The 27,702-nt window shown below is 37.3% G+C and overlaps 1 protein-coding gene across 7 annotated transcripts in view; it reads right to left on the reverse strand.

Annotated features, from left to right (window-relative positions):
• Positions 1-27,702, reverse strand: part of CCSER1 (coiled-coil serine rich protein 1) — a 626,451-nt gene that overhangs the window by 364,952 nt on the left and 233,797 nt on the right. For all 7 annotated transcript variants that reach the window (XM_048304321.1, XM_048304320.1, XM_048304322.1 and 4 more), the window contains exon 6: positions 13,924-14,134. In XM_048304321.1, coding sequence (XP_048160278.1) covers positions 13,924-14,134 — 211 coding nt within the window. The remainder of the gene's footprint in view (positions 1-13,923; positions 14,135-27,702) is intronic.

The following is a 27,702-nucleotide window of genomic DNA, read 5'->3' on the forward strand; positions in this document are numbered from 1 at the left end:
CTTCTGTGCTGTAATCAACCAAATGACAACATAACAACAAAGATTTTTAATTTCCACAGCCAAGGATCTTTCTCTTGTCTAGTCAAAGACAAAACAACTGCAATAGGCAGACTTTAAAAATAGAACTGATGACTGCACAATTTCCTATTAGTATGCAGAAGAACTGAGTTATAAACCTAGCACCGATCAGAATACATCTGTGCTGCACAGAGACACAGAAGCTTCTTGGTACCCACAAAGGCCTTGTATGTGAAAACTGTCAAGCTGTTGAGATTCCTGGCTCTCAAAATTTAGACTAGGTCTTCAGTACCTTTTTTTTTTTTTTTAACACTTTTGAGGAGGGAAGGAAATGTTTAGCAGGAGAACAGCTAAATCATAGAATCCTAGAATATCCTGAGTTTTAAGGGACCTACAAGGATTCAAGCCCAACTCCTGGCACTGCACAGGACCATCCCCAGGAATCACACCATGTATCTGAGAACATTGTCCAAAGGCTTCTTGAACTCTGTCAGGTTTGGTGCTGTGACCATTTCTCTGTGTGCCCTGTGCCCAATCAGCTTCTGGGTGAAGAACCTTGTCCTGATATTCAAACTAAATCTCCCCTGACACAGCTTCATGCTGCTCCCTTGGGCCTTGAGACTGAACAGACCCAAGCAGACCATTATGAGATCTCCCCCCTCAGTCTCCTCTTCTCCAGGCTGAACAAACCAAGTGACCTCAGGCTCTCCTCATATGGCTTCCCCTCTAGACCCTAAATGTACCTGTAAAATCATACTGTCATAATTTTCTCTATTCTACTGCAACAGAAGTTGAAGTACCACAATCACTAGTGTAAGTCCACTATTCAATGTTACTGAAATCTAAGGATGTGCTTAAAAAAATTAGTTTGTAGATAGGTAAGAGTCTGTGTAGGTCACTGTTTCCCAAAGTTAACTTTAGTGTCTGTGTTTGGTTTTACATACAAGAACAGAAGTGGGAGGTTTTGTCCCTAGAAGTACCCATTGTGCAACATCCCAATTATTTCATGTCAACTTGGATGGCTGATCCAGGCTGGGCCTTTCTAGGTGGTCAGTGCATGAGGAGTGCCTGTGTAGTGGTTATCTTAAGCTCAACCTGCCAGACTGACTTCCTGTGTTTCATGAAGGTCTGTGCATCATGCTGCAACTGAGCTGCTGAGCACTGGAGTCAAGTAGAAAACTGGAATTCAGGCACCCACGGCAAAAACTGTGCTAGCGATTATCTGCTTACTTAGGCTGCAAGACCATGACATGAAGTAGGATCACCACTTGAAGCTGAAAAGAACAGCAGATTTCAGATTTGTTATGTTCAGTAAAACTAAGAATTTTTGAAATGAGTCCACATAAAAAACAGAAAAATACACAAACTACAGTTTGTGCTGAGTTTACTTTAAAAATTAGCCCTGTTTTCATTAATGTCATTATTATAATTTCAGCTGTATTTTGCCAATCATGGTACGAAGCTAAAGAGTGCTTTGGTACAAGCCCCCTCTTTCCTGGTATCCAGGGTACAATATATCTTCTCTAACTGCTAGTATTACAAGCTATCAATACTTTTTGCTGGGCAGAAACCTCTCTAAATAAAGCTTTACCCTAAACCCTAATATAGGAATAAAACACTTCTTTTAAGTTAAGTCTCACAATCTCACTACCAGCACCTTCTAAGTCAGAATAAATGCTGCACATGATACAATTATAAACACATCGTTTGTTTTCCCTTATTCACTCCTTCAATTTTTTTTTTTTTCCTTCAAAAGCAGGTGAGTGAACTTGTCACCACAGCAGTGATAAGCAAGAAGGCCCTGAATAATATCATGGGGCAAAGCCACGAAAATTTCATCAGACAGTACATGAATATTTTATGTTACTGCTCCAAAAGTCGTCTGGAATAATGGCTACCCCAAACCTTAGTCCTCTTGCTTTTCCTTGTGGCTGGAGCTCATAATCTTGAAACAGCAAACTGTATTAAAATAGCCAAAAAACAAAACAAAACAAAACGACCACAACAAACAAACCAAACAAAAAAATCCAGCACTAAGAAAGCTACAGAGCTCAGCTGCTCAATCTTACTTCTACAGTTCATGTGTAACACTTGCTACAGCGTATGCACACAAACCACAGAAGAGACAGATGACAAGAAGATCCAGAAACAAGAAATTAAGCATATTTGTCCTTAGAAACAAGGGAGAAAGTGTTAATCTTAGTGAAATAGGATTCTTGCAGTACTGGCAAAGTTGCTGTCAGGATAAATTACTTGCTTCAGCAAATACCAAATACAGAAGCAGGCCTGCCAGAGTGCCAGACTAGCTCAAACAACCCCCCTTCCAGCAAAGCATTTCTACATTTAGTTCATATTTTGCCACTTTTCTCCTGTTCCTATTTTTGTATCTGTGCTTCATTCCCTCTGCCTTTTGCAGCTAGATTCCAGATAATGGCAGGAATTTGCAATTTAATATCAAAACCAAGATGGAATAAATAGATCTGAATGAAGAAGTAGTTTATAATTACGTACTTTTTTATTATTCTGACACATTGAAACTGTTTCGTAAGAACAAGTATTTTCAGTTCCCAGCATGTCCAGAAAGGTTCATTCCTATCTGTATTCCATAAAAAAATGGAATAAAGTTCATCATTGTAACCATGGCACAGAAAAAACTAAATGAAATCTTAAACCAAAAAGCTCAGCACAAGAATAATGTGTTCTTGAAGACTCACCATATATCTATTTATACAGTGATTATACTACATGAATAAAAGTAAACACTGGCTTTGAAATTAACACCCTACTACATGCTCTTCCAACTCTGATGGAAACATATTCCATAAGACACTGTATCAAACTCCTAAAATCTCCATTTTTTCCAGTAGGCTCTGCAAGACCACACTGCATTTCATTTATCTGTCCACAGTTGTGAAAATCACTTATAAACAGTACCCATCTAAACACGATGGAGAACAGAGCATTATGCAATGACAATATTATAGGACCAAAGTTCATACAAAACTCTTTTTTTTCTATGATTTAAATACTGTCAAGATATTTAGAAATGCTTCTCTAAGATCCTCTGCAGAATTCAGATACAAATATACAGGGGAAGGAAACTGAATAATACCAAAAAAATGAGAAGAATACTCTGTACTAATTCTAATACTAGTACAGTATTTTACACTAATTCTTAATAATCCTAGCCAATTAAGCTGCACATAATGCAAGTCCCAAAGTGACTAGAGTGTGAGAAAACAATTTATCCAAATTATACTATGTAATTATATTTTTGTAAAAGCTGGGATATAAATAGTAAAGAATTCTATTTTGAGCCAGTAAACTGCCCTAATAAATTGTTCAAGAAGCTGGAAAAAGATGCCATAAACACAAGATAATCAGAAAGATGCTTAAGTTGAGGAAAAAAGACATCAATTATATGAATAAACCAACCAACAGTCAAATACTGTATTGTATCAATAAATGACATCATATGGTAAAATATGGCATACAAAATATACTGATGAAGCTTGCATAGTCAAAACATAATGGCATCTTAATAAAGACAACTTAGAAGGAGCTTAATCACGAAAGTCAAAAGAAATACATTAAAAGTTCATATTCATCAGAAAAATCAGTGGTGAAAGAATAATGCAATGACAGAATGACATAGGCTAGGAAAGCTCAGTATCTAAACAATAGTCTTAAACATATTTTTAAAATATTTTGTATTTGAAATTATAAAACATATTTTTGGTATAAGTTCACCTTTTAGCAGCAAATTCAATGTAACCATCACTGTAACTAGCAAGAGACAGTGGCATATTTTAGGTACACCTGTGAGAACTGCATAGTTATGTACATATTTCAAAAGCACATGTGTCTTCCTAAGTACTTTATTGTAAAAATATATAAATGATATACAGCTAAATACCCTCATTTTAGCCACAGACATGGACACACCAGCACAATGAAAAAAGGCAGTCAGGCCCACCAGAATGTGAATTATAATGACAACCACATACAAACAAAACCTGTGAGTATGAATCCATTTTGATGTCGCTGTCTTACTCATTCAGGGAGCCCAAAGCTCACTAACATCAAGGCAGAGCTCTCCACTGCCTCAACAAACTTTGAAAGAGAGCTTTGATTAAATAAAAAACTAGACAGCATAACTTATGATAGTTGGCTGGTTTTATAAAAGTCTGTATAATCAGCAATATTTTTATCATGGTTTATCTTACACTACCTTGAATGTTCAGTTTCAGTACTCTAAAAAGGCTAATCTCTGTGTCAATATAAAAGCAATCTACACAAAAGGAATACAAAGTTCTTCTTTCTGACAGGGCAAATCAGGAAAGGTCCTGCTCACATGGGAGATTTGCTCACTTATTAAGATTTTGGTTACATCCTGACACGCCAAACTGTTTCTCCCTACATGCACCCTGACAGTCTTAATTTTAAAAGCAATTGTTGCTCCATAGCACCATGCATGAGGGTAGGAGTAAAAGTTTAAGACATCAACCGATCCAAAGCTGCATCACAAAGTGTAGAGGGGGAAAACAAAAAGGGGTTGGGGACTAGTGAGAAAAATGCTCATTTTCATAGCAAAAGGACTGACCCAAACACTGCCTGCTTTCTCTGTGCTACTACCAGAAGTTTATCAGCAGCAGGGGACTTACACAGATGAGCAAGGCTGGCATGGCTGTACACTGGAGATTTAAGGACTTTTAATTTAATTTGATACCATAGTTTAAATGAAATGCAAAGAACAATCTTTAGAAGAGATTTTTGCATGGCATGGCAAGTAATAAAAACTGCCCCTCTTTTTCCACTGTGGCGGCTTGTAGCTGTGACCAGAGATTTGTTTTCCTCATATTACACTAAAATAAAATGTTTAAAAACAAAACCAAACCCCCAAAAACACCACCACAATGATTTGCCCAGGAGGGGCAGGAAAAATAGTGCCACATAAGAGAAATAGAAATCCTAGGATAGAAATGATCCTTGACTAGTCGTTCATTTATCTCTATCCTGCTTCAAAGAGATGTAAGTAATCAAACTGTATCCTTTCTCAGCTGCTTTATGACATGCACAGTTTCTACTGAGGCAACATCAGTTATCTCTGAACATATATTTGTTCCTATTTAGATTATCTTCGCAGAGATTTGACACAAGAGCTGCTGATAAAAAGAAGAATCTTCTTCTTAAGCTTGCAAATGAGGCTATTGCTTTTACCTGACAACTTTTCAATACCTTTTGTTGAGTCCAGGAGGGAAAACAGAGGAGAGTATTCAATTTAAATTTTAAAAAAATTTCTAGGCATGAGCTAAGTTTGCATGTTACATCCATGAGCTCTTCATTACATGGATGATTATTGTCTCTGTAAAGGGAACTCACCATGAACACAAAAATGTAAGGAGAAAGAAAGATGAAGAGAGCAGCAGTCTGACAAGGCACCAAATACCAGCTGGATTAAATGCACCTATGCTATTTCACACCCAGCTGAGGCTCTGACCAGAGGCAGAGAACTGCTGTTTTTTCAATATTAAGGTACATAAACTAGGAAAATACAGACTATCAGACATATGCAATATTTCTTTCGATACATCACATGCTCATGAAAGATACATGTGCCTACCAATTGGCTCTGGACAATTACAAAACCAGGTGTAGGATATGTCACCAATGGGCAATTTCTAAATCCTTTTCCAAAAAAATGTTTGTTTCTCTGTCACTGGGTTTCATCATGTAAGCCTTCAAACAAACCACTTAATCTTCATGAATTCAAGTGGAGCCAGACGGCACAAAATCAGCACTATTATTTTCTGTCAAAATCATAAAATCATCAAACACTCCAACTCCCCTGCAGAGAGCAGAGATGACATCTAGTAGATCAGGGTGCTCAGTTGCAAGCATGCTGTATCAGCATTTCTCATCTATTTTCTTTCTTCCACTAGAAAAATGATCAGCACTGTTCTGATAACCTGGGCTGCAAAGTAATGGAATGCACTGTGCAGAGAAGGCATCAAACAAATCTGCAGCACGGAGCTATGCCAGGATCCAGCTATGCTACGAACGGTGAGAATTTCTCCTGTGACTACACTAGCACTTGTTTCCAAAATTCTGGATGATCAAGGCATTAGGGATAATTAAGAGATCAAATTTAAATGCTGCAGAATCATCTGTATGGTCATACATGAACACAAATAGTTAAATGGGTAACTACAGGCACAGCTGGCACTCTACTACCTGAGTATAAGACCTACATTTTTATCTGTTACATTTTATTCTCCTTGAACATCCATTTACAGCAACAGTTGCATATTACCAGTTTTACTGCTTTATCTATAGAACCAGACATTTTTCAGTGTCAGGAAAACTGCAACCTATCGTGAGGAAGAAAAAAAATCTTAATATAGGGGGCATAAAGGACTGTCCAGCTTCCGATGTTGACAGACTATTTAAATGAGGACAATTCTTTTTGGTTTTAACCTATTGAAGTTGAAGGTAATGGCACCAGCTATAAGCCTCATATGAAATGCTCTTTGTAAATTACAAAACTGTTTGATGAGTTGGTATTTTCATAACTATAATAAATTTGCAGGAAAATCAATTATAATGACGCTTAGGTGCTGTCCTATTTTCAATTACTTTTTTCCTTTAAAAAACTGGATAACTGGGTAACTTATTGCAAAATCTGTTAGATCTGGCAGTCTTAAATGGTTTTTTATCAGAAATTCTTCCATCTACCTTCTTTCATTTAAATCAAATTACTCATGAGCCCTAACAACTTAGTATAATCAATTCCTTCTATAGACTCTTGCAGACAGTCAGGATTTCTTCCACCGCTTGCTCATTATTTTGCAATGCACTTTTTGGTATTTGTAGTTTTACCACAAAATGTAATTGGTGTGATCAGCTCCACTGCCAAGAAGTGAGGGGTGGGATTTAGCTGACCCATCTGCAGCAATGGACCAAACCATGGAAGTACTAAACGAGACCATGGTTTCAGTTTTGCAACAGTTATAATTTTATGGTGTTCAGCCACAGGTTAATCACAGCCAATTGCACAGAACTGCTGATGTAGGGACATTACCTATTAATAGGGTTACTATTTTTAATGCTTCCCTGCAAGGTGCTGCTCAGACATGGCTTGTTGAGGCTGGGACACATTCTATGCAAATCTGTGCTGACCTGGAGCACATTGCCCTGCCATACGAAAATGTTTCATTCAGGCAACCACAGGAGAAATAACTCATCACTTGCTTTCTGAATACGGGGAGTAGACACTTCTATCACCACCCCCCCCACATGTGGAAGACAACATGTTTCATGGTCAATCCAGTTTCAGTGAGGCTACAGCACACAGACACACGTAATCTACAAAGATTAAGCCACAGCAGCAGAACAAACAGAACAGAAATAGAGAAATTTTCCATTTTCAGTATTAAATATTAAGGGTATTCATTTCAGACTGATAATGTCAAAGTGTGGCTCAAAAACATTATCAATGTAGCTTTCAAAACAACTTCAGCATGAGCATGGGCAATGATGAACTGATAACAGAGCTGAACCAATTCAGAAGATCTTCTTATTGAGCCAGGATTAGTGTGGCTTCACAGGGGCCCAGAGCTGTGTGCCCATCTCCAACCTGTAACCTCACACTCTGAAGTACTCAGGAGCATCCGTTGTAAAGTACAATGATCCTTACGAGAAACGGAATCCAGGAAGGCTGGACATTCTTCAAGAAAGAAATCTTAATGGCACAGGAACAGCCCATCCCCATGTGCCAAAAGACAGAAAAAAAAAAAACTTTGAGATCTTTGCAAGAAGAAGCAGGAAACTCAGGAGGACTACAAAGACTTCATGAGGTTATGCTGGGAGAAAATTAGAAGAGCCAAAGCCCAACTAGAACTTAGTCTAGCTACTATCACATAAAACAACAACAACAAAAGTTTTTATAAATACATTAACAACAAAAGGAGGGCTAAGGAAACTCTCTATCCTTTACTGGATGTGGGAGCAAACAAAGTGACAAAGGATGAGGAACTTTATGCCATTTTGCTTCTGTCTTTAGTAGTAAGATAGTTGTCCTCAGGGACAACCCAGACCCCTGAGCTGGAAGACGGAGCAGAACGAAACCGTTATAATCCAAGGGGAAATGGCCAGCAACCTGCTACACCACTTAGACATGCACATGTCTATGGGGCCAGATAGGATCCACCCAAGGGTACTGAGGGAGCTGGTAGAAGCGCTCACTGAGCCATTTTCAATCATTTAGCAGCTGTCCTGGCTCACCAGGGAGGTCCCAGTTGACTGAAGGTTAACAAATGTGATGTCTTTCTACAAGAAGGGCTGGAAGGAGGCTCCCAGAAATTACAGGCCTGTCAGCTTGGTGCCAGGGAAAGTCATGGAGCAGATCCGCTTCAGTTCCATCACATGGAATGTACAGCGGTGCTCTTGTACCTTGAGAATGTCTAATTAAATAACTAACATTGGGTTTGTTCCTTGTTATTAAACTCCTTACAATGGGTAATCTCAGAATAAAACATCTTCACTGCCGAAGAGAACACCTAACTCTATCCATTTGTCCCCTGTATTCTCCATCACCCTGAGATATGCTCCTAGGAAAAAACCACACAAAGTGCAACAATGGGGTGTTCTGCCTGTCTTTGCAACTAGCTGGGCATGAGTATATACATGAGCCCATGTATATTTCCAAAAGAAAAAGCCAATTGAACGTGATAAATTTAAATCCTATTACTAAACCTAGTACATTTTTATTATTAGTTATTTAAATTTATGAGTATATGTAGTATCAACATACCATGAAATGAAGGAATTACCAATTTCCAGCATGGATTACTTGATAAAAGGGGCTATGTTAAATGCAGAGCTGTTCAATAAATCAGCAGTGCTACAGTGGTTAATTACAAAGTTACTTAAAGGAAGAAAACCTGCAGTATTTTACAGTGTATTAAACTTGCAATTGGTTCCTAGAGCAGCTAACACAGTATTAGCAAGTATAATACATTTTATAGCAGACTGAAGGAAATGTTTTAATGTCTTTAAAAACCATAGTTTAAGGGCAATTCCATACTGACCAGCGATCAGACTACAAAATATCCAAACAGCAATTAGCCTTCTCTCAGTACTTTCCATCAGTGGATTGCAAGTGCAGCATAAAAGGGGACTCTATAATTATGCTTATTTTACTGATGAGGTGAAAGATGCATGGGGAGAAGTAATGCAGCCAGTGATATCTGACAGACTAATTGCAGCCTGAGTGGTATCACTCTGCCCCACCAATCTCAGGCAACCCTTATGGCCAGTCTCACAGCAATTTTGACATAATTTTCCACATTTCTCTTTTTTTTTGGTCTTTTTTTTTTCAAGTGCAATCTAAAGACACTGTATCGGACACATTAACTTTTAATGACAGCCACAGGCAGCAGCAATTTCCCTCAGTAAAATAAATGATTAATTAGTAAAACACAGTATGCAATCCATGTCCAAAGTAACTTAGTCCTATTGCTAATTGTAGCAATTAGCTAAAGCACCATAGCCTGCGTGGTGTTTTGCAGAGCTCCAAAAAAGGCATGAGCTGAATAATTTATATTCCAAATTACACAAACATATAGACAACGTATCTTAATTTTTTAGATTAGCAACCAGTAAGGTCACTTCTGATATCGCCATAAAAATAACCAAAAGTAGAATTATGCAGCTAATAAACTATATATTTCATAAAGAATACATAGAAAATATGACCTTGTTTCTACAAACCCGAAGATTTTCTTTTAATTATGGCACTCAATGAAATTAATCAACAAGCTCAACATCTAAAGTTTGAACAAAACCCCATTATCACTGACTAAATGGATTCCTTCCCAATACAACTGTATTTTTCCATTATGTTTATTTCAGCATAAGGACCTTCTCTTGCTAGGCACAAAGCCAAAACCATACAAGTTCTGCTCAGTATGTCTGTGCCTGAAATGTTCAACCAATGATTTTAGAAAAGGCAAAGCCCTTAAATGTCCGTCCCCTCGATTAGCCAGACTTCAACATTGCCTAAGCCAGCTATAACTCAAGCCATAAAAAAGTTAACAGATGGAAATAGTTTCATTCTCATCTGGAAGAGCACAGGAAAGCCAACATATTGCTTGGTTAGGAGGCATTATGTATTCATTATTGTTCATAGCAGTAAGTGAGAAAGAACATAAAGTCCAGTTTTCAGAAGCTCATTGGCTAAACGCAATCAGTCACTTGCCAGAAATGTTATAAACCATAGAAAGTATAGAACATCCATTGTTCTATACTTTTCCCCAAAAATGGGGGAGAACAAAAATGACAGAGATTAATTGAAGAACCGTTCAGAGCAGAGAGGCCTGCTCGAAGTCAGAAGGTAAAGAATCCACTTCTTAGGAATGGAAAAAGCTCCCAATTTCACCCACCCAACTCCTATTTTCTTGTCTTCTCTCTTTCAAATGAGAGGAGTTACTACTGACAAAAAGGTTAGTACCATAAAGACTTTGAGGAAAAAAAACCAAAAACCAAACAGTCCAAATAAACATCCACGAGCTGCAGAGAAAAGGGAGACCAAGAAATCACGGACAGGCCGCAGAACAGCTTGTATTGTCTGCTAGGCTAAAGTCGCTTTTATCAAGCTGCCCATGTTGGGTAGTACAGGTTAATACTTTTTCATGAAATTATGCATCCCACAGGTCTTGGTTACACAATTTATTGCAGATTTGTCTTGTCAGAAATGGAACATCCATGAGAAAAAGCTGCAGAAGAGATTGAGAGAGATCTTCCAGAGCACTTGGACAATCACCAAGTTTCCTCAACATGCCAGGACCCTCCAGACTATCCAGCTTTTTTCAGTGAGGTTCCCCAAAACATTGGGGAACCATCTGCCTTATGAGCCTTGCATGGCCAAAACCATAAAGAATTATTAGTAGACATTTTCAAGGCTTTTTCACTGAAAGTGAAATGGTAATTAATTCTCTTAATTGAACGATCATTCATTAGCCTTTTACTAAATAACATTCTCAATCTTGAAAGTTACTGCCATGTCTTCAATTTCCCTTTTCAAGATAAGACTAATAACAAGCCTGTAAGTCTGCAGCACAGTACAGCATACATTGTATGCAGTTTTTCCATTTAGATTCTTCAATTACAAGCAACTGTAAGAAAAAGAACCATATTTTACTAGCTAGTATTACATTTTGGCAGATCATAATTAAATTATTCCTTAGAAGCAGCGCTCAGTGCTTAAGAAGAAGGATTACACTGAATAACAGGGCTAATATTTTAACTCAATTAGCATGTTATTTTTCAATAAAGAGGTGTACACTACTGTAATTCCTTCTTCTATGGGTAATATCAGCTATAAAACAGAAACACCGCAACTTTTTTTTCTGGTAACCCATGTAATTTCCCCCATGAAGTCTGTATATTTTTAAAGTGGCTGAAAACATGTGACATATTATTAGTTTTATAAATATATAATCTTATTTTACAGTCTTGCAAGCATAAAATACTCCAATTCTATACAAGTCTGCCAGAGACTATGTTTGACTACATCTAAAAATGCCTGAGCATTCCATGCTAAGGAAAGAATTTTTCTTTAATGTCTTTTATTCTGGACTGCTCTGAATTTGATTTACAATATTGGTTGGGGCAGAAGTGACTTTTGGATGAAAAAAATTACATCTAGTTGCAATGGAAGTAGGGGATCTTCTCCATGGAAACTGTCTGCTAAATATACTCAGATGACTTATTTATCAGATTCTTCAATACAGTATTTCAATTTTATGGGATTATACTTTCCTGTAATCTTTCACTAATAATTTAAAAGTGACATAAACAGACAAATGTCTGAATTTCTGAAGATAATCAAGTTGTGTCATTTCAATATAAATTTCTAATACAGTTCAAGGTCATCTTCTCTTTGGTTGCTCAAAGTAACTACTCAGGTTCTTTTGAGGTAAATTACAGCACATATGGACATCCAAATGTAGAATTAGGAAAAGGCTATTTTGATTTCATAGGGCAAGACAAAAAGAAAACTACAGAGACACACTGTGTTACAGTCAGCTGGGGAAATGAAAATTATATAGGACAAAGGAACAAATAAGTAAAAGACTGAATGATTAAGATGAAAAAATAAAATCAATGAGTTATATAAGGAGGTATTAGTAACTGGACATGAAATTCTGGTGAGTCACATGAAATACCTTATGTTCCTTCTGTGGAGATCACCTGGTGAATGTTTCTAAAGATGAAGTACTGAAAGGTACAACATATTTCCAAAGAGAAAATAACAGTAGATTCTTACACAAGTTTAATGGAACTGTGTAAGTTAAACTAAAATTCTTATGCTTACCATCATGGTAAGAAAGACCTTTTCTGATCATAATAGAATTATTCACATTAGAAGCAACAGAGAATGCTGTCTATATTACCACCTGAATGTTAGAACTTCTATGTCATATAATATAATAACTCTTATTTATTTCAAGATACAATGAGGTTACAAATCCTTTAAATTCACTCTACATTCTCACATTATATAAAAAGCAACTAATGGAGAATTAATGATTTCAATTCTTGATTCTGCAATCCAGAAGTGCATTAAGGACCCATATAGCACAAATCAAGCTTCTAGTGAACTGAAGGAAACATGAAAGTCTGAGGCTTGCCATCCAGCAAAAACAGGTGGTTTAGAAGGACTCATTTCAAACCATCGTGGCTAAACCTTTGACAATCCTTTTCAGATAGGACTATAGTTGGTTGAATTTAGATACAGACGACCAATAAGTGAGCAGCAAAAACCCCCCAACTTATTTTTGGTGTTTATTATATGATGAAGTTTCAACACGAGAAATTCTGTTTCCATCTTCAGAAAAAAAGTTACAATGAGGTAGTCAAATATAGGAATGGTTACCCAGGGATGCTGTGGAGACTCCATTAAGGTACCAAAAGTTTAAGTGGACAAGGACCTGAGCAACCTGTTCTGAGCTGGCCTTGCTTCGAGTAGAGAAGGCTGACCTCCAGAGAGCCCTCTGAACCTAAATTACTCTGTATTTCTATAAATATATTACTATTCTGTATTTCTATATAGATAACAAACAACAACAAAAAATATTCTTCTTGTAGATCAAAAAGATAAAGCAAACTGCAATTCACTAACACGAAGATGAAAGTTAATGGTGTACACCTGAGTAAAGGCTCCACTAAAAGGCTGGAAAGTGTCAACAAAAAAAAAAAAAAAAAAAACAAAAAAAAAACAACCCCAAATGATTTGATTTCTCTAAAATTCTAAAGAGAAACAGACAAAACAAAATGTTCAAAGCGGCACCAGCAGTCCATAGGGCAAGCAGGAGAATATAGCAGAACAGGACAAGCCGGGACTCTTGAAATTGTTAGGAAATGGCCCAGTGAATGGCCTAAAAAATTTCATTTCAGCCATCATTTACAAAATCAAGCTGGCAACCTTTTAGTATTGCTACTTAATAGAATTTTTTTCCTTTGCATCTCTCCTCTAAATAAATTGCATGTGACTTCACAACAGGTAACAAATGCAGCAAGGAAACTGAAAAGCTCTAAAATACTGGAAGAAAACAATACAATGTATTTTGACCTGAAGCAGTTGGCCTCCCCTGTCCCCTTTCTGGTAAAAGCTCAAAAGAAGCTTTACACTCTGGACATCAAGATGGTAGGATCAATTAAATTCTGCTAGTATAAACTTTCTGACCTTCACCATGTTGAGCCATGACTATCTATACTTCTGCATCAATTCCACATATTCAAGACATATTAGAAGACATCAAATCCATAAACTTTACTGACCCTTTTGCTGCTTAGCTCATTAATACTGAAAGATATTAATCTAACAAATAAGTGGGTGATTACCTCTTGAAGAACCCTCTTCATTTTCAGAAGCAATGTCTTTACAGCTGTGCAGTCTTGGAGCATCAACCTGAAGGGCAGAGACTCAATGCCTCCACCTTCTTCCAGACCAGTGAGAGGCCATTCCACAGATGGGCTGCCAGCCAGCTGGCTAACACGAGGGTACCTGGCTTCTCCTTGCTCCACCTCCTTCGACAGCTTCAGGGATAGATTCCTTGTAAGAGAAAACAGAAAGATCAACACTAAAATATGAAAAAACTAACAACTGGAGGGGTTAGTTCTTTGAGCCTAAAGACATTTATACATTTGCTTTTTGAGCCAGCTAGCATGAACAGCCTTTATAACGTACATATAGCCATATGGTGTTAGCAATAAAATACACATTTATAAAAGTACCGTACTCTACAGGAATTAAAACTATGCTCCAGCTCACACCCTTCAAAAGAAAGCCATTTTCTTAAAACAAAATATCCTATGGGCAAAACTTCTACAGGTCTATTTTATTTCAGTTCAGCTTTACAAAAAAATGAATCTGTCACACACTTTCAGAAGCTAAATCAAATCACAATCTCCCATGTGCTTTGACTTGCAACCCAGAAAGAAAAGAAAACTGCAAGAAAAAGTACTCCCTTCTGGGCTGGCCCAGTGACAGAAGATGAACCTGCTATTGGATAAAATGGAATACGGAATTTAATTAATCTGCACGCACTCTTAGGTTTAGTCACTACTACAGCTATATAACCAGAACATGAAACAAAACAACACTAAGTTGTGGTTGAGAATCCATTAAAGACACAGAAAGATTCAGAAAGATTTTGATGGACTTGAAAAGTAATAAAAGACCACTATTTTGCTGCATACACACTATCTTCCTTTAATATCAGAGCAAGTTATCTAACAGAGTTTTTCCCATGATGAAGAAAGTCATACTAAATTAACTCAGTACAATTAAAGACGCGAGCAGAAGCGGTGAAGAAAATGACGATTATTATTCATTTAAAGTATTGTTCCAATTTCCTGTTCCATTTGAATTTTTACACAACACAAAGCTGATTCCACCATAGTTTGGAAGGACAAAGAATGTTTTCACACATTAAATTTTCCTTAGCTTTGGTTTTATAGGACCCACAGACAAAACCAGATTAAGGTGATTTCTTAAGACAAGCAATTCCCACTGCCATACTAAAAAAACTGGAAATTAGGGCAGTATAACTATCTTTTATGGATGGTTCATTTTTATATTCAGCAAGTTATGCAATACACAGTAAAGACAACATGTTAGATCAAGCAGTGTATCACAGAGATCACACATATGGACAGATCCTCATGACAGCCAAGGGAACTAAAATTTCAGGCTTTTCAAGACTCTCATAAAACAAAAAAAACAGTCTGTTTTAATTTTTAAATGCATTAAAAGCTCATTGAGTAAAATATTTTGCATCCTTTAAAATAAAAATCTGAGGTGGATGGTAAAGTTGCTTTTGATTGAAGGATATTAAACCACTGCTGTTTTATAGCCTTTAAACAAGACCCAGGTATAAATCATGCAAAGAAAAAAAAACTTATGAAGTATCCTAACATAGGCCACTTTTAAAGGTTTATAAAAGAAGCCATATTCAAACCGTCAGAATCTACACTTGCATAAGATTTTTGTATCCAGAAAAGCACAAACTAAGATGAAGCAACAAGGTCCTGGTTTTTTTCCACCCAGTGCCTGCAGACTAGAAGACGGATTATTCCTTAGAATATTCTGTACATTCACTTTGTAAGTCTCACTGAAGTTTAATCTTCCTCATACTCCTCTACAGGCATCCTATGAGGGTCCCACCCCAGCCCTGAGAAACAACCAATTTAAGATATACTGTCTCCCAGAAGGAATCTTTTACTGCACATTATCAGGGAGAAGAAGCTGGTATCACCAGCCATGCCCTGCTCCTGCCCTGACAAGGAAATAAGCAGTATTCTTGGAAAACCATCCTCCTCTATGGAAGAGATCAAGTGTTTATGTATAAGCTATAGATTTACTGGAAATATAGCAATTCTGAATTTCAAATAAAGAAAATATTTTCCGTTCCTTCAGTGGGCTTTACTCTGATATCACACTGCTCAACATACAAAGTTACCATCTTTTCAAACACAGAATGCTGTACTAAAGTATGAAAAGCACCATAATAACACATCACCACTCACAGTCTTAAGAGTTTAAAATCTGACTCAATTGCTACTCGAAAATGATGACTCAGAGTTGGTATACAGTGACCATTCAGATTGTACAGTCTTTTCTGATAGTTCAGAGGCACTTTAACTGATCTGTGACAGAAAAGCTCTTCACTCTCTGACGCAACTCATTCTACTTCCTGCAGAAAAAAGAAACTCATTTAAAATTCATTCCAGAAATGGTATTTCATCAAGTTCATTATTAACAGCATCCAGGTGGCCTGTTACAGTATTATTACAGTAATTCACTGCAATTCATCTCAAAGCAGCAATAGAGATTTAGAAAGGAAAAAAAAACGAACGTTCTTCCTAAATTAGAAGTTTCACTTTATCAGTAAAACATCTCAGCCTCTGAAGCTGGAGTAGGCGCTGGTTCCTTGCCTGGTAATGCAGGAGCTCCTTACAGATGGCCAGAGCCCTCCACCTTCCTAAAATGCATTTATTGCAATAAAAACACTTCACAGGCAAATGTTATCTGTGACAAACTTCTTAAACTGTTAGAAAAAAGCTTCAAAAGGTCTATTTTAATGACTAAATACAACATATTTCCTTCAAGTGACAACATTGACTATATAATATTATCAACATACAATATTTCAGAAATGTAATTTGGTCACTTTTAAATACATGGCTCCAGCCTGAGATCTAAATTTGCCTGCCATACGCTTAGGCTAAGCTCCTACTTTAATAAAACCACACCTGAAAACATTCTGAGCACTGGAAGTCAGTTTCAAAATGCTTCTGAAAGGGCTTAACCAACCCTGCTACCACTCCTTCAAATGATTTCCTGGACGGTTTGGTTGTCACTACAGGCAAATTGGATGAGACCACTCCATTCTGGAGCATGTCCGTGGTGCAGATGTGCACTGAACTACCATCCCATAGAGATGTCACCCCAAATCCCTGAGCATGGCTATGGAGCCATGAATGACAACAGAGAAAAGGACACAATGTTAGTAGAATTACTGCCACCATAAGGTCAGAAAATCCACAGAAACGTCGTTTCAAGTCTGTAAATGTTAAATAGGGTGAAAACCTGTGCAACTCAATGGTACTTTGGGCCTTTGTTTCCTTTGTATCTGGACATACTCACTGAGCACCACTAATCTATTCTCTCATTTCTAATTGATAAAAAAATCAGAAGCTACAATATCCACAGTCAGTAAAATGGTAGTGCCATTAAGGCAGATTTCTATTTCAAAAGCAGTCTTTATTGAAACAGTACGCTAGCATTAAAATAATCAATCAGTGGCTCTTAGCATTTAATAGCCTCCATCAATTCAATACAACCACATGTTAACTGAGTAAGAGACACAGTTTGTGCAGGTCCTTTGAAAGCTCCTTTTCCCTAGGAAGGTAGAAGAAAACCAATTTTCTTATGTTAAAGAATTCTTAAAGAAGTTTACTAAAAAAATAGGAAAAAAGGGGAAAAGGGGGAAAAAAGGGAAAAGAAGAAAAAAAAAAGAAAGAGGAAAAAGGGAAAAAAAAGAAAGAGGACCCGAAGATATGGATTTGTGGCTTGAGCTTGTTGAAGTTATTCTTCCCCTCTTACTGATCCTCAGATCAATGATTTGAAGAGCTTATGGTAATTTGAACTTCACTTACATAAAGATCCCCAGATTATGTGGACTTTAATCTTCTTAGTTTTCAGCAGCAGTGCTCAAGATGTTGTTACAGCAGAATTAGCCTAAACTAATACAATTGGTTCCCCTGAGTCTGCTTCTCTTGATACCAGCGTAACAGAGAAGAACCCATGCAACACTACTGGCACCAGGAAGGCTCTGAAAGCAGAGCAAAAGACCCCAGGCTCTATGAGCAGAGCTGAGCACACCTTCTTTCTTCCCTGAGGGCTTATCTTCTAAAGCAGGGTCTTAGAAAAAGCCTTAAACCACTAATTTCCAGCGTTTAAGTGTGCAGCTGTGTGTGTATACATTCATAAATACAGATACCATATATATACACACACAAGTATTTTTATAGCTCTGTGTGTAAATGTATATATGTACAGTTGTAGAAGTCATACACATACTCATCTATAAACATATAAAAACTTGGTATTTGTTAATTTTTCAGAAAAACAAGTAGTTCTTATTTGTCCAGAGCTTGGCCAATCAGAAACACATCCTTTTACATTATAAGAAAAATGTTTTTAGTTTCATACAGAGGTTATATCCTGAAATCCTATTTCATACTAATCTAGAGAGCCTTCAATCCACATTTCTCTCTCCCATTCAGAATTTTCTTTTTCCTCACCAACAGTAAAGAGATCTTCCTCCTTTGGAAAAATAACTAATTAGTGTTTTGATAAAGATCCCTCAGTTGGACCACATAACACGTCAGAGCAATTGCTTCTGATTTTTAGAGGAAAATCTGCCTACCTCAAATACTTCCAAAAATTCAGCTCGAAGCATTCTGTGGCTCTCCTAAAATGAAGTACATTACCTGTGAAACCCTACTATCATCCCAGACTGAATCTTAATCCCCGAGTGATCTCCTACTAATCTCATCTAGTAGAGACATGTTCTATCCCAAACAGTTTACAACTGAAATACAGGGATATATTTTGGGAAAAAAGAAAGGCCCCTCACCATATTTAGCAGAATTAAGGCACAGACTTTTAAAAGCACGTTCCTAAATATTACAATGATCATATAAAATAATGCCCTGCTGGGTGCCTAGATGTTCTCAAGATCTAGTCAAGGAGCATAAAAATTGGCAAACTCCTCACTCAGCTCTGAAAACACAGGCTTTGCAATACTAAGATAAAAAGGTAACCAGAACTTAAACATTTGGCTAATTATTAGCATATTACCATATTAGCATATTACCATATTACCATTCTTTAGCATCAAAATGTCTACCTGTCCCTGTCTCACACAATTTCTCAACACTGCTTCTGTTCTAACAAAGAATGCTTCAGCAGTTGTAGGGATAAGATCTCGGAATCTTGTACATCAGTGTGTCATAAGGTACACGCTGTTTGGCATTTTACAGCTTTTAGAACTGTGTATCCTTTATTGGTATTCTGATGCTATGATATTTCAAGGTCAGCCATTTAGAGAAATGATGTGCAGTATCTGTTACTATCAAATTCTCCACCCACACAGAAGTGTGCACACAAACTCTAATGGCCAGTCAGTGCTGCTGTAAGTTAAGAGACTGTCAACCTTGTCCATTAAAACTGCTTTTCTTTCCAAGGTTTATATCACAGTCATAAAGACATCCTTCTGGCTAGAACCCGGTGATCAAGAAATATGGAACCAATTAAAAAAAAAAGTTTAAAAAAAATATACAATAGCCCTCCATCTTTCAGCTGCTGGTAAAGTATAGCTGTTAAGGGCCTGTCAAGCATTTCTTTCCTTTCTCTAAACTCCACAGGAGTTAAGAGCTCTGTTTATATCCCCTGATCTAGCACACAACAACACTTCAAACCTCAGCCCTTTTCTTCCTCCTGGAATCTATTAGAAAAATTTAAATGTGACAAATTAAGATAATGTAACACCAAAGAATAACCAGACAATGTTTAAAAAACGCTCCTTGGAAGAGACCAGTGGGGCTTCTTCACTTTCAAATAGTAGCAGTGCAGTAGTAAGTAAAGCATTATAGACAAATCAGGAAAAGTAAATGAGGACAGCTGGGAATTGAGCCTTTGGTAAGCCTGAGTCTTTTTAAATTTTATTTTGACCCCACCCCCCCAAAAAAACCCCAACATTTCTCTTTACCTTTCCTTTGCTCTAAATGTTTCATTCTTTCCTTTAGAAAATGTGCAGATGCAACATAAAGCTTTCAAGCTTTTACTAGGTTAAAAAAAACCCTGGAAACTCACAATGGATATTGGATATGATGACTGCCTTCCAAGAAGCACAAGTCGTGCACTCCTTTCATTCAGTTACCAAACTAGGTTTCCTTACTTAAAAACAAATTTTCATATGCTTCCTACCACAGGTGGTATTTTTTTTATTCAAAACTTTATGAAATCCTGATCAAAATTATGTGTATTTTAAATGTAAGAAGAAAAAAAAGGCAAGTAATTTTCTGTGCTCAATAAGAAGGTACTGAACTGTTAGTATAGGCTTTAGTGGGAAGATAGGTATGCTAACAGGAAAGGTTAAATCCACTAAAAGACAAAAGGACAGCAGGAGTGTTTGCTTAATGCCAAGCAGAATTCACAGACATGGGTAAGACAGCAAAGATGGACTTCCAGTGAGACCAGAAAATTAAGCGGAAAATTCATATACTTTATAAAGGAGACAAGCCACTCACTTCAAGACCTGTCTGAATTGGTTTTTAAACACTTGGGAAGCACCTAATCGTATTATTACTGCCTGACCCAAGATATTATCTCTTGATGGGCTATTAAGCACTAAGAACACTTCTGTGAAGCAAGCAAGCAATTCATTATACCTTGTGTTGGCCAAGAGGTTCATCTGAAATGCATAACAGATTTAAAAATGGTCCAATTAATATTTATTAAAATACCCCAAAATACTTTCAGCATTCTGCTTTCTTTCCCTACATCCCAAGCCCTGCTTGTCCTCCCCCTCATCAGGTGATTCAGGGAACTCTACTTGGATTGGGTTCAATTATAAAAATGTCTAGCTTTCCGACCATGCCAGGGCCTCAAACCAAATACAGACATCTAAATAATCGTCCTACAGGTTATTATGCTACAGCCACAAACATTCCTCCATTAGCAAAAATGCACATGCCTACAGGATTAGATGCCAGATAAATGCCAGGTACTCAGAGAAAGAACAATAAAATATCAGAGGAGCTGAGCAGTTAATGGATCCTCTGTACAACAATTAGGTAGTTAAAACTGTGTGGGTGTTCAGGAAATTCCAACTAGTAATCCTAAAATTTAACACTAACTCTACATTTTCATATAGTGAAATATAAAGTCAGTAATAGAATATTATCTCCAAAATACTCACTAATTACAAACACAGCTTTCTGAGTTATGATACCTTGAAATACTCTTCAACAGAACCAACACAATGGGCTGTTTTGGTAAAAACATATGATTAAACAAACGTATATCCCTTCTCCCTGCCCTCTAGCAGTTTTAGAATAAGGAGTAGAAAACAGTTGCTTCTAAATTCAGGGGATACCATCCAACTATGTTATGCAGCAGACTTTATAAATATGCCAGGAGGAAACTGCAGCTTTAAAACCCGTCCTATTTCATTACCACATACAACAGTTGGAACCTAATGTTACCATTATAAGAGCTTTTATGTTAAATCCTGTTTTATGACCAATAAATGAAAGCATGTAATGGATTCAGGGACATAATTTACGAAGAAATCCAGACCATGTATGTAACTACATATCCATTCTTGAAGATATCAACCTACTAGAGCTTTTTTTAAAGGTTTTATCACATTCTTCTTAAAAGTTTTTGTGAAACATCTCAGAAGTATGATCCCCAAAGAAGTAACAAAACAACACAAGAATTCCAGCACCAGTGCTAATTAATTGCTTCAGTGAAAACAGCTCACACGCCATCATCTTGAAATAAGAGTCTGAGAGCTTCACAAGCACTAAGATTTCTCAGGAACCACTCACCTTCCAAAGGTTCAAAACTTCTCCCCTGAACACCGCACAGCTCCAGACATCACCTTACAAAAACTGCCCCTGGTATAAACAGAGGCCAATAACTTTTTAAGAAAAATCCCCAGCTTTATACAGGGATGAAAGCCCCTAAGTTGTGGGACCCTTCATATATTGTTTCCTTGGGAGCGTCCTCTCAAACAACCAGAGGGCTTGAACTAACTCAGAATGGTTTCACTTACAAGGCAGGTGTTGCAATGTCTGCACTTGGAATCTAATTAGTGAAATTAAACCCCTGCAACAGCACATGCTCAATTTTTTACACAAAGGCATTAGAGACCAAACAAAAAGAAAGCAATAAACTAATTAATGTGTAAATTAACCTAATTGCTTTGTTCTCTCATGACATTATCAATCACTAAGTGCCACAGCAGAAACGTGTTATTTTATCATATGGTGAAATTAGCCCACCTACAGGAGATTTCTTTGACTTTGCTGGTATGGTCTTCAGGGTTTTCATTTTTGATTGTAAATAACTCATTAAAAATAATCAGAATATTTAGTTTTATTTTACTACAGCACTGCAGTAGTGCTTCCATACTGTTCTTTTTCAGAAGAAAACATTTCTTGCCCTTTCTTTCCCCTATAATGTGGCCTGCCGTGAAAAACTAAATCTAATAAATTGTCAAACTGAGGCCAGAGACAGATGAAAAAGACAACGCTTTTTGTTTTGGTTGACTACGAAGGACCAAAGCTCAGATCTCTGAATCATATTGAAATATCTCTAAATATTTATTTGTACACCAGCACAGAGGAGGAAATAAGCATGCTAAAATTTCAGTACTAGCTCAGCTCTTCATGCTTACAATATTTTTGTGCTGATGCAACACTGCTTGACAGGTAAGTGCCTACAAACTATGTCCCACCAGAAGCTTCATTCTCTCTGCAATGCCTCCTGTCTCTCTCCACTTTGAGGACGTAAGGTCCCCTGTCTTTTACATTGGGTTTTGAGACCATCATATTAAAATTCAATGTTTATTTCAGCTGTTTACTCTCTCGTTGCTACATTCTCTGGTCTGGGGACTCTGCTTGAATTACCTGAATATTTGGTGAAGCTGGAATGGCTTCCAGTTTGCAGTACCCATTTGCAGTTTAAGGCTGAGAATGACATGAAGAGCAGTATTGTGCAAAACTGTGGAAGTTTAGAAAAGATCTCACTGAATCTGCATCCCACTGAAAAGATACAGCCCATGATTTGATGTCTGATGTCTGAATCCTTTCACACTGCACATTTTCAAATTTTAAGCAGTAAATGACAGTTATATTTGGAACACAATTTCTCCTAATTTAACATTACTGCAGTAACTTGTGCCATTAATTTATTAAAGCTTGCAACAAATATGATAATGAAAACACACACTTGCAAAAGTTGCTGTAAGGAAGTTATCAAAAATTTAGCATGATTATTAATTTATAATAGGATTTGTAGCATTTCTTCTGTGAAACACTAAATGTACATTACATAATAGCATAATTAATACTTTTAGCAACTGATTTTGCAAACTGTTTGTCAGGAGAGCAGCCCTAATAATTTTTGGAGTGTATGTTAAAACTTGCTGTCCATAGCTCCATCTGGACTGAGCTTAAAACTGGACTTGCCAACTCATTTATTTTCAAGGCAGTTTGCAGTATCACTCCAGCTTTTGGAATAAATTCCATGTTTTAAAATAAAATGCACAAAATGTCAATTTCTGGCCCACACTTGCCAGATACAGCATGACATTTTGATCTTAGCTCATCCTATAGATTCTGAATGCAGAAGACAAAGCACTCCAAAAATATGCCTGCGCACATATAGGCATCGTACAACCTTTGAAGCTGAATACTGCTCGACTTATTAGTCCGAACCTTTTGTGGCAAGGCCGTTCTCCTGCCTCTGCTTTCAGGGATCAGAGATCCATCACAAACTTGGATTGGCATACAAGTCACTGGGCAGGCTGCTGTTCCCTAAATCTGACCCACAAAACCTGAGGAATATGCTAGGATGTGAGTGTATTAATAGGGAATGTGTTGCACAACTACACACTGGACATGGACAGACAAGAAAAGAAGAGCCCCAGCTCATGGTCAAGTGGTAACAGAATAATGAACAAGACATTTGCCTGCTATTACCTGAATGTTCTGGTTTTTCCTTTTTTAATTTAATTTGAATCGCTTTTTCTTTTTTCTGTGGGTATTTTTTGGGTTTTTCTGTCATTGTTGTTGGGGGGTTTTTTGGTTTTGGGTTTGGTTTTGTTTTGTTTTTTTGAAAAAACACATCAACTTTGAACACACAATGAAACATTTTGAGGACAACAGTCGAATCATATTTGCATTATTTGCAAAGATTAATTTGCATTGCAAGGAATGTTTAAAAGTCATCTACTCCAATCCCTCTGGAATAAGCAGGAATATCTTTAACTAGGTCAGGTTGCTCAGACCCCCATCCAACTTGACCTTGAATGTTTCCATTCAAGGGATGGGACATCTACCACCTCACTGGGCAACTGTTCCAGTGCCTCACCACCCTCATTCTAAAAACCTTTCCTTCTAGCTAACATTATACCTTGTCCTATCACAACAGATCCTGCTAAAACATCTGATCTGCCTTTCTTATAGGCACCGTTGAGGTATGGGAAGGCTGCTATAAGGTGTCCCTGGACACTTCTCTGGGCTGAACAACTCTCCCAGCCTTTCCTCACATGAGAGGTGCTCCAGTCCTCTGATATCTTTGTGTCCCTCCTCTGGACCTGCTCCAACCAGTGTGTGTCCTTCCTGTGCTGGGGGCCCCAGCACTGGATGCAGCACTGCAGGTGGTGTCTCAGAGCAAAGCAAGAGTTTGTGGGGAGTTGAGAAAGATGAGTCAGATACCAAATTTCCTCTTTAAAAAAGCTTGATGTCACAAAACATAGATAAACCAGTAGCATTCACTTAAATACACAGTTTTCAGGCCCCAAAAATCCACGTCACGTCTTTTAGCCTGCATCAAGCCATTTATGAAGATTTTTACCACCTAACTTGAAGTTCTTTTACTGGTTATAACAGCAAGTTGATTTAAAGTGTGATCAAAGCTTCAGACAGGAAAGAGGGCGCTAAAGTCCTACAGAATGCAGAATGTGTATTTTTAGTCACTTCTTTGAGTGGCCAGGAATTATTCGTATTCCTCTGGGGCAGTATTGAAGAGTAGGGATATCTGTCCTTGAAATTTTTTATTCCATCTCACTTGGTTCGTCTGCTAGTACTCCACGCCCTGTACACCTGCATCTCCCACACCTAACATCTGGCAGCAACCTCTCAAAACTGCTCAGGAGCTGTTTCCACAAAGGAAGGAGATTCTCTCCTCACACACACCCCCAGCAAGCCACCAGCTTTCCCCTGAAAGGTTTCATGCAGGCAGCATAATAAATTGACATAATTAAGTGCAGTCTAGCTACACTGACAACAGGGTGATTGACCGTAGTATGAGGGTTTCAACAGAACTCCAAGCATAACCCATAAGCTTTTCTCCTTCCTAACAGAACTACTGTCCATCTTTTGCTGAAATAAATTTTCAGCTTGGCCAGGGCCATACGGCAAAACACGAAGTTTACCAGCAAAATCTGGCAGCAGAGAATTAAATAAGTAAGTTTTCCCTTAGAGACGTTTTTTATTAGTTCTAGAAGCAGCATTTTGAAATTTCAGTATCATTTTTCAGATGAAATGAACCCTGATGGGCTGAAGCTGGCATTTCTTTTACACAACATCATTTATCAAGTTTTTTTGTTTCATTTTCAAGAACAAATGCAATGTTGGAAAAAGACAAAGAAACAGAGATGCCTAGATCAGAGCACAGATTAAGCAAAAATCTCTAATTTCTAAGCCTTGTGATATTACTAATTACTTTTAGAAAATAGAAAATACAGTAAGAAATAATTAACCTAATGCAGATTGTTCCTCCTTCATCCCATCACTCCTGAATAAAGGCTGTCACAAAAATAACTGAGAGATGAGTGAAGCAAGTCATTTAAACGCAGGCAAAAGCCATAAGGCAGATGACTAACACTCTCAGCCATGTGCCATAAAACAGAGACAAAACAATCCAAGCCTACTGGACCTCTGATTGGCATTTGTAAAACTTTCAGTGAAAGGCAGGAAATCTTTACTCTTCTGTGGGCACCTTATCCAAGAGATGGGACAGTCACGGTTATCACGATTTATTACTTAAAAATCAACAAGGCATCAGTCTCAGAGGCTGTGATTTAGCAACAATTCACCATAACTGAGAAAGTCACAGGTTTCAGAGTTAGATGGCAATTTATAACTTTTTGGTCCAATAAACAATTGACACTGAACTTTGTTTTGACTTTATAACCTATCACCTTTGGTATTTTCTACTGCATTGCGTCTGTTTCACAACCAATGCCTTGCTAGCTCAGGTACACACATATACTTCCATTATAACAGCCACATTCTTAATTTAAACTATAAAATCACATTACTATACTTTAAAACCCTTCACCATATCACCCAATACGTATTTTTCCTTATAACTAAAGAAACCTAGGTTTATAATTCTTCTGCTTAAAGTCTGTATACCTTTGCCATTATCTCAATCCAAGCTCTTTCCAGGGCTGTAAATCAAACTCATTAATGCCTGTGAAGTTTCTGCTCCTCTGTTTCCCACACTCTTCCTCCTCAGCATAAGCTAGCAGAGTTTTTGACATGCAAAACTTGCATGGTACAAGCCATGTGCTCCTGCCATAGCAATAAGAAAGAGGAGAGAAAACGTGAAAATGTAAAGCTGATGCGATAGGAATATTAACTTCGAGAACAAATGAAGTGAGACAACCAAAGAAATAATTGCAATTCTCACACCTTTAAGTCAAAGAGTAGACTTTGCACTTTCCAAACTATGATCAGCTCACTACCAACAGCGAGGAACCCTGTGGATCCTACAAGGACAATTAAGTTACACAAGAATAAATTATCATCCCTTCAGAACATGAGAATTCACTTGAATATTTACTGCAGACACTGCCGTATCAGTATAATTGTTGAGGCAGCCACTGAAACAAGTAAAAGTTGTAAGGAAGAAAGTTTTAGATGGTGTATCTTTATTAGCCTGTACCATTCTTTGCTTTCATCCTGCTTGGCTGACTTAAGACAACTGGTAATGTTATTTGCATAGACAACATTTTTCCCTACAGCATCATCTAAAACAACAGGCTGAGCATTCTATACTTAATTACTTTATTTCCGATTGTTTGTGTGCTTTTAGAAACTTTTTTAGAAAAATAAAGTCTGGAATTTTAATCAGCTTTAAATTCCAGTACATCAAGACACAGCAGGTAACTACAGTTGTAAATGGCAAGGAATAACGAAAGTGATAAAATAGCAATTCCACACCTTGACTGATATATTTATACCTGTCTCTTTATATCCCTATCTTCATTTCTGAGAACAGTGAAAGCTAGGGAAGTTTGGAAAACACATACATGCTCTTTATTCACAAAATTCCTGGAATTTAACCAACTAAACCAAATCACAAGTGCTTTTGCTTATAGGCCCATAAGATTTTCAGTAGAAACAGGTGCAAAATGAGTATTAGAGACATGTGGTAGCTGGAAGTTTTGTCATTTTGTGAATATCTGGTAAATGCTCCCTCTTTTATTCTTGATATGGACAGCAAAAACAATGAAAGCCTTGGATAAGCACACTGCTTATTTCAAACATGTAAGTTAAAAGACATAAACTTATTTGTTACTGAAAAACAAATTTTTCTTTCTAAACTAGCAAAAATCTCTTCAGGTTTTTGAACAGTGTAGTGTCCAGTTTAAGAGCAGAAATTTGGAAGCATCAATTACAAATAACACCTGGGGCAAGAATTCTACTTTATATCACCCCTTAAGTTGGCACATTTTATCATCACACTAAAGTATTCCTTAAATATGAAAAAAAAGTAATGAGCCTCTCATTAGCACTTCTGGCTACAGA

This window comes from Corvus hawaiiensis, chromosome 5 (genome assembly GCF_020740725.1).
Source record: "Corvus hawaiiensis isolate bCorHaw1 chromosome 5, bCorHaw1.pri.cur, whole genome shotgun sequence".
NCBI classification, from domain to species: Eukaryota; Metazoa; Chordata; class Aves; order Passeriformes; family Corvidae; genus Corvus; species Corvus hawaiiensis.